Here is a 12,298-nt window from a genome sequence, read left to right as displayed (position 1 = left end):
ACGATGAGGAAATACTTTCTGGTCATTGCCCCGTCCCATGTACTCATATCCTGACAACAACAGACCTTCCAGCTCTCAGGCGTTCTCCAAACGCTTGTCAGTCAAGACAACTCAGGGCTGCCTTTTTCTTGGGGCATCTGTGCTGACAGTTCCAGACTAATTAATTTTGGGGTTCTTATGCACTGTCAGCCTGCTCCTTCCTCTCTCTCTGAAGATAAAGATCCTTGGTGAATCATAAATCAAATAGCTGCAAAGATTTTTGTCTTGCATTCATTCTTGGGAATAATTGATCCAAGGACTCATTTGAGAGTGTCATCATGGATTGAGACCCCCTTTCCCTTTGCTGAGTGGCTTCAAATTGATGTTCAGTCCCTGCTCACCCCCCCGCCACGCACACACGTTCTTTGCATTCCAACATTTCTTTTACTCTGAAAATAAAATATGCTTTCTCCTTTAATCATTCAAGAACCATCCAGCTGAGTTAATAAAAAATTGAGTGATTCAAGGGTTGCTGGCTTCTCCTTCACAAAGATCGTTGTTTGTTTATCAGTCAGTTTTGAGCCCTGAATAACCAAAACTACAGAATTAGAAGTGTTGGGAAAATACCTTAGACATCATCTAGTTCACGCCATCTGTTTTTATAGTTGGAGAAATGGAGGCACAGAGCCTGGTGGTGGAGCCGGATTTGGCCGGCCAGCCCCTTCCCCTTTTCAGTTCCTGTCACCCTCTTGTTCTGCTTGGGTTTTCCATCGGGTGTGTTCACACTTTAATGGAAGACATTTCTTCCTTCAGGTTGTGATAATGCCATCATCATCTGGAATGTGGGGACAGGGGAAGCCCTCATCAACCTGGATGACATGCACTCAGACATGATCTATAACGTCAGCTGGAACCGGAACGGCAGTCTGATCTGTACGGCTTCCAAAGACAAAAAAGTGAGAGTGATCGACCCCAGGAAGCAGGAGATCGTGGCTGTGAGTACCGGGGCTGGGTCTCCGGGGCTCTGAGACAAGAGTTCATGCTGTTCCTTCTTCATTTTTTTCCTTGCCATTTTTAATGGATGTATTTTGCTGTGCCCTCAATCACTTCCCAGTAAGCAATCTCCCCTGGTACTTTCCCCGTTTAAAAAGGTCAGTTAAACTGCCTGGTGTAGTGACGGCAGCCATCCGCGCCTGGCGTCATCATAGTAATACGAGTGGAGACCAGCCTGAGAGACAGCCGGACTCTCCTCCCTTGGCGTGCTCAGGCTCGATCCCGTGGGACAGTAATGCCTCCTGGCTTCCCTGCTTCAGGCTGAGGAGACTGCAGACGTCCAAAATGCTGGCCGATCGGGTCACTCAGTGCTCCTTCCTCTCCTACGGTTTAGGAAAATCTTTTAAAGTTTTATTCTTGTCTTGTTTTTGCATTATAATAACTTCCTATGAAGTCAACCTGCCTCCCAACTGAAACCCCACATATCCCCAAAGAAAGCCATTTGATGGGGGGGAAAACCACCCAAACCTCCAAACCCCAGTGGGAGCACTGGTCCATTTGGTCTCATTAGAGCCGTGGTGGTGTTCTCCTGGGACAGTCCTGCACCAGTGTATCCCAGACTTCCTCTGCAGCTCTGCCTGCCTCGTTCTCCCAGCACGGCGATCTTCTGTGGATTGTCTTTCTGTAGCACGGTGTGTTTAGACGCCCTCTGGTTGAGGACTGCCTACTGTGACCATTCTGGTCTCTATGAGCCCTTCTTTCTGCCTCTGACACCCTCAGATCCCTGAGTCAAGGGTGGGAATGGCCTGGTGACGTTTCTGACGCAGTTCCATATTATTTCCAGAATGGTTGGACTAATTAGTGGCAGTGTGTGACTTTATGCCCGTGTCTTCCCACAGCCCTTCCATTATTGACTATTGAACATCTTTGCCACATCTCAGGGTAAAGTTCCACTGAACGGAATGAAGCAAAGTAAACCGTGCCCCATTGTGAGAGGAATTCAGTGCTGTTGTCCCCTACCCCCCAGTTCACCAGGGGCCCAGGGCAGTGCTGGGTGGGCTCCAGTTTTCCCGCTCGGCTGCACCACCTTCATGGGACTGAGCAGCAGCAGCTCCTTAGGAATCTCGTCGTTCGTAGCTACATTGTCGCGGGAGTGCTGGGCCGGATTTCTCTTCCCCATCATTATGGCAGATCCCTCTTGTGTTGGTCACACGTTCCCCCAGGCAGCTGTTTGGGGAGGTGTCGAGATTTTTCTTGGTGAATGTGTTTCAGGAGAAAGAAAAGGCACACGAAGGAGCTCGGCCCATGAGAGCCATCTTTTTGGCAGACGGCAACGTCTTCACCACTGGCTTCAGCCGCATGAGTGAGCGGCAGCTCGCCCTCTGGAATCTGGTACGATCCTTCCCAGGCCACGCATTTGCCTCCAGGGTTTGCATGTGTATGCCCGGTTGTGATGGGTGGCATCAGGGTCTAGTGGCCCTACCTCTCACCCTTGACTTAAGCAGAAACCTCCCAAGTCCCCTGCTACAGCCCCACAACATCTCCAGGAAAATAAAGTCCTTGACATCACGGACTGTTTGGTCTCCATCCTCCAGTACCCAGAGCATACAACCAGCATTTATTAGTAGAACTCTTCACTGCAGAAAACTGTTAAATTAGCTGAATGATGAGGCCCTTTTTACCAGACCTGGCAAAATGGTCATTGGCCTGTGCTTGAAGACCTTCAGTGATGAGGAACTCATTACCTCCCCACCAGTGTGGCCAGTCAGAGTCGGGCTCTCTGTAATGCACGTGATCGTGGAATTAGAAGGAACTCAGAAGGCCATCTGGTCTAGCTGGCTCATTTTATAGATGAAGAAACTGAGGCTGAGAGGGGGGAAAGGGTCCCAGATTTCAGTCTGATTCCTCTCTTGCATGAGAACCTGTCACATATCTGAAGTCTGTTCCCATCTTCTCTAGCTAAAAATGTGGTGCCTTAATATCAGCTGTTAACCTTCTTCACATTTACTTGTAGAAAAACATGCAAGAACCTATCGCCCTTCATGAAATGGACACCAGCAATGGCGTGTTACTGCCCTTCTATGACCCTGACACCAGCATCATCTACTTGTGTGGGAAGGTAACCAGCGCCGCCGTGTGTGTCGTCGCTGCTGGGCCTTGGGTGGGCCCTCAGCCGAAGGGGTGTGGGCATAGCTTGGAAGGGAGTGTGAATCTGCTTTTAAAAACCAAGGGAAAGGCAGGAGGAGGGTTGTGGTGATGCCTGCAGGTACAGTCATGTGTCTTGGGCCGTGGCAGTACCCTGTGTGTCTTCACTGCTGATGATCCCAGTGTGTCAGGAAGGGCTCCGTTTGTCACATGCAGCAGAGGAGTCCATTGCCTGGCCCTCGGTTAGACGACATTTCATCCTGTTGCTTCAGGAGTTCCTCTTGAGAATAACACGTGTGTGTGGGTGGCATCACGGTGCCCCAGGGACCAGACAAAGCCACGGGCATTTAGTGAGTGCTGTGGTGTGCCAGGCACTGGGCTGGGCACCAGGGGTACAGAAGAGAGAGGCCCTGCCTTCAGGGAGCTGACATTCTAATGGAGAAAGGCCGCACATGAAGAGGAGGAGCTGAAAGGGGGGCAGGACTGATGAAGGTGCCCAGATGGGGGGCGCACAGGGCTCCAATCTGGAAAGCCAACGAAAAGTGGTTGGCCTGAGCTCCTCTCCAAAAACGGGGGCACTGAAAAAACTATCCAGTGAGAGAAGGGGTCCAGCATGGGAGGTCTCCAGTGAGGAGACCCCAGGCACTGAAGGTAGTTCCAGGGGGAGGTGTCAGGGTGGAAGTGCACAAAATCAGAAACACAGCCAGGAGAGGAAGGGCCCTAGAATGGGAGTGAGCCCTGGAGTCAGGAAGATCTGAGTTCAAATCCTGCCTCAGCCACTTATTAGATATGAAACCGTGGGCACGTCATTTCACTTTTGTCTGCCTCGGTCTCTTCATCTGTAAAATGGGATGATATCACCCACTTCTTAAGGTTGATGTGAGAGTCAAGTAAGATAATACGTACATAGCACTTTGCAAACCTTAAACCCCATAGAAATGTGAGCTGTGATTATTAAAGACTCGTGCACCGTCTGGGTGAATTGTGACCCTTCTTTTAAACCGGAAGAAATTAATTCTTGCCAGCTCCACCAGATCGTTCCTTAATGTCAGCAGCTCCCCTTCTGTGGATGGGGGATGACGGGTCTCTGTTTCTTCTTTTCACAGTGACTGAGCATGCCACAGAAATTGGCTTTCATTTTTCAGGGGCAGCAGCTGTTTGTCTTTGGAAAATAGTTCATGGAAAAGACTGATTATTATTATTAAGTGCCTGTGTCTGAACTTTGCTACCACCGACTTCACCAGCCACACGGCCCAAGATGAGCCATTTCTTGCACATCTTTATAATTTCTTGGGAAAGTATTTCCGATGTGCTTTTGAAAGTATTAAAGGCTCCTGTGTGCCAGGCACTGTACCAGGCACTGGGACACAAAAGAGAGTCCCTGACCTCAAGATGCTGATGGAGGGAAGGAGGAAGACAGTGGGTAAAGAGGAGCCACTGAGGGCCTGAGGGGCAGGGCTGCTGAAGGGGGAGCCTTTTCTCTTCCTTGACCTGTTGCTCCAGAGCCCTGTCCCCGGGATCCTCAGCAGCTTTATTTGTGTCTGTCTGGAGCTCCCTTCTCCTCCCCTTCCTACTCCTGCCCTCATCACTGTCCGATTCACTTTTTGGTTAGCCGCAGCAGCTGCTTAGAGGCCAGCAAGGGGACTCCCTGCTCTAAACTCACAGTGTGTCAGTTTAAATAAGCTGAGCCTCAGTTTTCAGATCTGTAAAATGGGGGTGGTAGTGCGAGTCAGTAAGTCACCATTAGTTAAGTGAGGCCGATCTCTTGATTGTGCTCCTGGGCTTCCAGACCTGGCATGGTCTGATCATATTCCGTCCATCTTGAATTTTTATTTGTGCGTCAATGTTTCATCCTCTTTATTTTGGAAGTCCCAGATGGGAACTGAACTCCAGTACAAAACTGTTGTCTTAGAATCCGCTAGCGTATGTAGTGTGGCAGTAATCCATTCCCTGGATTTCATCCCGTGCGCTGGCCACGTCGAAGATAACAGTATCCTTTCTGCTTTCACCTGAAGCACACAGAGTATTGCTTTTGTAGATAATCCTGGAGACTTGGCTGGCGGGAACATCGGTGTCGGTGCGGCTTAGCGCCACCCTGCGCATGAATCCCTGACCCTCACCTTCAAGGGACAAAGACTTCTAGGGGATGGGGATCTCACTACTTGAGGATGGGATTCTTGCAGCGTGTGCTTCCGATCTCCATCCACTGTCAGCCCTGGGCTCAGTGGCCAAGCAGGACAATCCCTCTTCCATGCCACCAGCTGCGATTGTCCTTTTCTTTTTTTAAGACTGAGGAATGCGTCCCCCCCTCACTTTCCTGTCCCGCAGGCTCAGATTCTGTGCTACATCCCGTAAGCTCTTCTGCGGCCTGGTTCTGAGCCTCTTCCCTAAGGGCTAGGCCTTGGAGGACAGACCCGGGCTGCCGTGGCGCTGGTGGAGAGGAGGAGCGGCAGCCAGCTCCCCTCGCCGGTGTTTGGGTGTGGGCTCTCGCCCACTGATGGGTACAGGGAGCTGTTCTTGCCTTCCCGCAGGGTGACAGCAGCATCCGCTATTTTGAGATCACGGATGAATCCCCCTATGTCCACTACCTCAACACTTTCAGCAGCAAAGAGCCTCAGAGGGGAATGGGGTACATGCCCAAGAGAGGGCTCGACGTCAACAAATGTGAGATTGCCAGGTAAGAGGTGCTGAGGCACGGGGTTGTCCTGCGCCGCGCACACCTTTCCAGGGTTCATGCCCGGGGCGGGTGGTCTTTCTTGTCCAAGCTTAGTTAATCACATGGGAGAATTTAGCTCTGCCTCATTGGTTCTCAAACATTCATTCACCAAACGTTGAGTACCAGTGACGTGCCCAGTGTGCTGTGCTGGCTGAGGAGAATGGGGTGAGCCGTGGTCCTTGGCCTTAGGGTGCTTAGAGCTAACATTTACATGGCGCCTACTATGTGCGGGGCTCTGGGTTAAGCAGCTTACAATGATTATCTCTGGGAGGTAAATGCTGTTATTATCTCCATTTTACAGGAAACGGAGGCAGGCAGAGGTCAAGACCCCAGTCTTGGTGCTGTATCCACTGAGCCACCAGCTGCCTTTTTGTAGTCAGATGAAATAGGGATACTGAAAACCGTGATACATATTCAGCTGGAGGGTGCAGTGGATAGAGGACCAAACTTGGAGGCAGGAGGACCCGAGTTCAGATCTGGCATTAAACACTAGGTGTGTTTGTGCAAGTCCCTCAATCTTTTTCTGCCTCAATATCCTCATCTATAAATGGGGCTCAGAAGAGGGCCTCCCTCCAGGGCTGCTGTGTGTGTGAAGTGCTTTACAGCTCTAGATACATGTAGCTCTTTGAATAGGTGGTGAAAGAGAGGGGCCTAGGTGGGTCAGGCTGGCTGAGCTGAGGGCATGGTTCTAGATGTCATTGGCAGAAGAAGAGCCAGTTAGATGTGCCCAGCCTGCTGCCCTGAACCCTGGCCCCATTTAAACTTTCTAATGGCATCAGCTAGCGTGACCAGCTGGACCCTGACCGCCTCAGAGCAGCTTTGGGCTAGGATTCAGGATTGAAAGCAGGAAGCTGTGGGCACAGAGAGGCCTCTGCCTGCGTGGGAGGTTCAGAGGGGCTCAGCGGGGAGGCCCCTCACTGTAGTCACACTAAAAAGAGGGTCACATTTCTGGGAGTGGGGCGCACTTGTCAAACAGCTGTTGTCCTCATCAATACCCAGAGCAGTGCCACCCCCCGTAGAAGTGTTGTTTTCTTGCACCCCTTGTTAGCTAGCGGTCAGTGCAGGCTCCCCATTCTCATTGCTGGGGGTGGTCCTGGAGGGCTCTGGTGATCAGGGTGAATGACTCGCTGGGGCTTTTTTGACTTAATATGTGTGTCTGTAAACCTCAGGGAGGCTTGAGCAGGCACAGGGCTTTGTAGAAATCCTGGATTGGGAGCCACAGCTCCCCTCTCCCCAATTTACTGTCTATGGGATGGGAATGGCGCTGCCACCAGCCTTGCCGCCCTCCCCCCAACATGGTGGGAGCTCTGGATGGAGTGTCAGCCTCCCTTTCTTTAACATTCTTCTCTTTCTTTCTTTGAAGATTCTTCAAACTTCATGAGAGAAAGTGTGAGCCCATTATCATGACTGTTCCAAGGAAGGTAAGGGGCTGTTTTCCAGGCGGTGGGGGTACGATGCCCACCCTGCCTCGCCTCTTGGCTCACCTGCCTTGCTCTCTTGCAGTCCGACCTTTTCCAGGATGACCTGTATCCAGACACAGCAGGACCCGAGGCCTCGCTGGAGGCAGAGGAATGGTTTGAGGGCAAGAATGCCGACCCGCTCCTCATTTCCCTGAAACACGGCTACGTTCCCGGAAAGAACCGTGACCTCAAGGTGGTCAAGAAGAACCTGCTGGACAACAAGCACTCAGTCAACAAGAAAGGCGGCCTGATGGGCCCCCCCAAGGGAGTGGCTGATGGCGTTGGCACCGTGGTGAGTGGAAGGGAGTGGTGGCGGCAGGGGGTTGGGGCCTGGCCTGGCCGTGCTGGATGGCCACCCCCACCCCCACCCCTCTCTCTTAGACCATGAGAGCTGGACAGGCCATCAAGTCCAGCACCCTCATTTTACCGATGAGGAAACAAAGGCAGGCAGTGGTGAAGTGAGGTGCTGGGTCTTCCAGAGCCCAGGCTTGCACCTCTGAGGGCTTCAGAAATAACTGGCATCTTTGTAAAGCATCAGAGCTGTTGCTTCAGTCCCGTTGTTCTGTTGATTGGGAGGCACGTCCTCTTGTGGGAGAGGTCTAAAAGGAGCTCTGGTTCTCTCGGGCTGAGTAAGCCCCTTAAGGGGTGACGTTGTCCCCTTGGCGGATGAGTGGGTGCAGCCCACCGGGGAGCAGCAGCCCCTCACACGCTGCCCTGCTCCACTTCATGTTCTGGTCTGACTAACGGGGCGCTGGTCACACCTGCCTCCGAGAAGGAGGGAGCTAAGGGGACAAGCCCCGCTGCTGGACTTGTCATTGTTGCCATGAATCCTGTCCAAGAGCTCCCTTCACCCCTGCCTGCCAACCTGCCTTCCTGGTAGCTCAGTCATCGAGACAGGCCTTCAGGTAGGCTGTGGCCACTCTGGTGAGGGGCCTAATTACTGACATCCTGGTCTTGAAGACCTAAAGAGACCTGGGGTGATGCCGAGCCCCTTCCCAGCTTTGGGAGGCCTTGTGGGAAGGGGAGCTGGAGTGCAGAAGGAAGAAAAGGATTATGAATCCTGAAAGTGTAGCTCAGGTCCCTGTTTCTGACAGCCAGATTTGGGGGGAGTGAGGTGCTGTTAGAAACCCAGACACTTTGGTGGGATTTACTCCAGAGTTCTAAAAACAGTTTTCCCTGTGTTTTCATCCTAGCCTTTAAAGACTTAACCATAGGCGTTGAGTTTCCCCAAGGCCATGGGGACCACTTGAATTTCAGGAGTGGGGCTTTTTCCCATTCATGAGATCGTGTTGCTAATACTTGCTCGTGGTCAGTTGCCCTTACAAGCTTCCCTTTTTGTCTTCTCCTTCCTTAGCAAAATGAAGCCAAGTTGGACGAGATCCTAAAAGAGATCAAGTCCATCAAAGACACGATCTGCAATCAAGATGAGCGCATTTCCAAGTTGGAGCAGCAGATGGCAAAGATAGCCGCATGAAGGCACAGGAGCTGGGAAAGTGGGAGGGAGGCAGGAGGCGCTGGGGGAGACCACCAGCCATCGGCCACGTTCCCACGGCTGGTGCGTGAGTGAGCCGCCATTTAAAAAGTGGAGCTTTTTATCAAAAGCCTTTCTGATGTTTTAAGTGTTCCGTGACTGTTTGTTGAACTTTAAAGAAACAAAAAAAAAAGTGCTACTTTTAAAGTTCCAGATATTCTGAATTTTGGAAACCAAACCATTCAGATTCAGTGTTGTGCCCAGGCCTCTTTTTATCATTATTGTTGTTGTTGTTGCAGAATAGGGACCAATGGATGCCACGTCGCTCTTTAGAGTTTGTTTTTTTAAACTTGCCAAAACCAAAAGGAGCTTTTTTTCCCCTCTGTATTTTGCTACTTTGCAGTATTTGTGTGTGTGTATTTTTCCTTAATTTGAAAGGGACAGCACTGTGTATGTTTATAAAATGAAGATAAAATATTATTTTATATAAACATTCATCTTAGAACAATCAGAGCAGTAGCCACTTTGTGCTGCCTTGTCTGTGGCATGAAGGGAGTCAGGGGAAGCGATCCTGAGGGCGGCCTGGCCCAGCCTCCCCCACTTGGGTTTTCTTGTTTCCCTTAGGGGGAAACCAGGCCCCATCCCCTTCTCTCACCTGCTCTAGACGTTGGGCAGTTTTATCATCGTGCCGTTGGACGTGGTGTTTGGTCGTCCCAGGCCTCGGGCTCTGGGGCGACGGCTCTGTCCAGGCTGGCGTGGCTGTTGGCGTCTTGGCCGTTTCTTACTTGAAGCATCATGTTTTCAGGCTTGGGGCTAGTGCCCAGCAGGCGTGGATGCCCCAGGACAAGGACGTGGAACCGTGCTGGGGCACTCACCTCACAAAGCTCAGAAGGGGAGCGTGGATCCTGTAGTCTTGCCTTTTCTGTTGTTTCCCAGTCTTGCTCTGATGCCATGCCAGAGGGAAAAAAAGATTGTCTTTCCACTAATGAAGCGCCCTTCCCTTTGCGAAGTCCACACATACAAAATGACTGTACTCAGGGCCCCCTCCCCCCCTGCATTTTGTTCTCCCTCCCTCTCTATTTCAGACATATTTCCCATTAACCTTCTGAGACCCATGGACAGACGGTGCTTGGTGCATGTTGAAGTGAGTGGTCTGTGACAAAGATAAGAGTGGTAAATTAGCTGGGGTCCAGTCAGGGCCCTCCTTCAGCCCCTCTCCCCATGCCCGGGGTTGCCCCTTTACCACCTACAGCACCGCATGTGCTGGAACGCTCATCCTTTCCCAGGGAGGCAAGTATCAGGCTCCCTAAGCCTTGGGGCAACTGAAGCCTGGGCTCTGTCCGTCTGTCTTGTGTGTAGTGGAAGGCTTCTGTGGAAGGACTGAGTGTCTCAGGTTGGATGTGGAAAGTCTGACAGTGGGATGGTGCAGGGAGCTTCCATGGCCGCTCGTGTTGGTGGGGAGAGAGAGCCCAGGGTCTGAGCAGAAGAGGGTGCTGGGGCTCGGCCAGGCTGGCCCCAGAGTCTGAGGACATCCAGGTGCGTGGTGTCTCCGCTTTTGTACGGAAGTGGATAAGGAGATAGTGGAGTGAGTTGGCTGCAGAGAGCTGTGTGTTCCATCCATGCAATCTTCCAGGACCCTTCCATTGCAAGATTGGGGCGCAGACCTGATTGCTGGTGGAGGCAGGATGCTAGGAATATCGTTCTGAGGTGGGAAGAGAGCAAGGAAAAGTCATTTTGATCGTCGTTTGTTGCTTGTGTCTTATTTAAGTGAACGGATGCCTAACTAGGCACAAACAGTCAGTGCCTGAAGCTGGGGGGTGGGCAGGGGGGTGGCTGCTTCTTTTTTTTTTTCCTTTTTTTTTTAAAGCCGTGATAGCCCAGAGGAGAACCGGTGAATTATCCCAAGATCGGCTCTTATAGAGCGGCCATAGTATTCTGTCAAAATATTTGCTTCCATTTTCAACGATAAAATCATTGATTACAAAATTGTCTCCGTGTTTATTTCCTGCCTCGACTTTGATTTTGAGGCTGCTGCCTCCATTCTGTTTCACAAAGCTGCTCTCTCGGGGTTACTGCATGGAGAACACCAACTGCACTTCTCTTTTAAGGGTAAGTATGAGGTGGGGAGGGGGTGTGTGTGTGGGTGTGTGTGGGGGGCGGGGTGCCCCGAACAGGAACAGCAGCAGGGTCAAGCAGATATCACCTGGGAAGTGGTGGCTCTTTGGACAACAGGACGGGACTGAGGCCCAGTGTCCAGGGCCTTGCCGCTCATCTGGCAGCGGGGGGAATGAAGGGATGCAGTGCAAATCCTACCTCTGACTTTGGGCTGCACTTTCCTCATCTCTGAAAATGAGGTATTTGGACCAGACCTCTAAGGTTCGAACAAGAGTCCAATGAGAGGAGGACTGTGTGTGGTTGCTTTATTCCTCCAGGGGGTTTTTAGCTAGGTGGGGTGGGTTTTTTCCCCCTCAGCCAGCCAGCACTTTCCATGGAATCTCAGAAAAGGACTTTTCCCCTATCCCAACGTGTTGTTTTTGGTTTTGATGGGATGAATGTCGGTACAGAGGGCTACGGTCTCAAATATCTTCTCAGGAAAGTGTTTTCGTGTGTCGTGAGGGCAGGGTCAGGCAGGAGCAGCCGTCCCACTTGTGACTGCGGGGAGGTGGGTAGGAAGGCTGGTCCTGGCTGTGAAGCCACTTGGCTCTGTGCCGATCAGCAGTGTCTGAGGCGGGGAGGCTGCTCTTGATCAGCAGCAGACAGTCGGGCAGACCTTGTCTGGGAGCACTTCCGTGTTTTAAAGTTTATTTCCCTTACTATGTTTAAAATCATCATCTATTAAAAGGCTGTTTGGGTTTGCTTTTTAGGAACTATTAACTCCAGGACCCCCTCAACCAAACAGTGTCCTAATAAAGGCAGTGAGTGCCCTTGACTCTTCAAATGCATCCCCCGCCCAAACCACTCATTTCCATAGGATCAATCACAGGCTCACAGAACTTAGAGATGACAGGAGTTAACCTAGTCTCCCCTCATTTGAGAGAGATCTGAGATGAGGAAACTGAGGCCCAGAGAGGGGAGTTGAATTAATTTGGGCCACCAAAGTCACACAGATTGAGAGGACTAATGACGTCAGCAGGGTGATGTCTTGGCTTGGGAGTGAATTGGATTTAAGTGAGGCAGGGCTCGGCAAAGTCACAAGCCTCACTCTGTCTTCCAAGGTCATCAGACTCCTGGAGCAAGACATAGGTCAGGGCGATAGAGATGACTGGAGATGACCCTGGATGCTGTGGGAGACCTCTGCCTTTTTGAACTAAGTTTGTCTGTGATTAAGGCTGGGTAAAAAATGGGACAAAAGGTGGCCTAGTTTGCCTATTGAAAAAAAAACAAACCCTGGGAGGTGAAGACCCTCAGGGTTTCTGGCCAGAGCAGAAACAATTGCTATTTACATTCACTGAGCCATCTGAACCCAGACAGTGAACCAGTGAGGCTTGGGCTGGGACACCCCATCAGTGAGAGCCAGAGTGATTTGAGTTTAAA

General features: G+C 51.3%; 1 protein-coding gene across 1 annotated transcript in view; it reads left to right on the top strand.

Annotated features, from left to right (window-relative positions):
- CORO1C (coronin 1C) overlaps positions 1 to 9,275 on the top strand; it is an 88,733-nt gene extending 79,458 nt beyond the window's left edge. The window contains exons 5-11 of the mRNA XM_027864347.1: positions 793 to 974; positions 2,245 to 2,364; positions 2,987 to 3,091; positions 5,649 to 5,794; positions 7,197 to 7,254; positions 7,337 to 7,585; positions 8,648 to 9,275. Coding sequence (XP_027720148.1) covers positions 793 to 974; positions 2,245 to 2,364; positions 2,987 to 3,091; positions 5,649 to 5,794; positions 7,197 to 7,254; positions 7,337 to 7,585; positions 8,648 to 8,767 — 980 coding nt within the window. The 3' untranslated portion in view covers positions 8,768 to 9,275. The remainder of the gene's footprint in view (positions 1 to 792; positions 975 to 2,244; positions 2,365 to 2,986; positions 3,092 to 5,648; positions 5,795 to 7,196; positions 7,255 to 7,336; positions 7,586 to 8,647) is intronic.
- Positions 9,276 to 12,298: the final 3,023 nt, after the last annotated feature.

The sequence above is a fragment of the Vombatus ursinus genome, unplaced genomic scaffold, assembly GCF_900497805.2.
Source record: "Vombatus ursinus unplaced genomic scaffold, bare-nosed wombat genome assembly UNPS02001287.1, whole genome shotgun sequence".
NCBI classification, from domain to species: domain Eukaryota; kingdom Metazoa; phylum Chordata; class Mammalia; order Diprotodontia; family Vombatidae; genus Vombatus; species Vombatus ursinus.
This window is presented reverse-complemented; position numbering and strand designations above follow the sequence as displayed.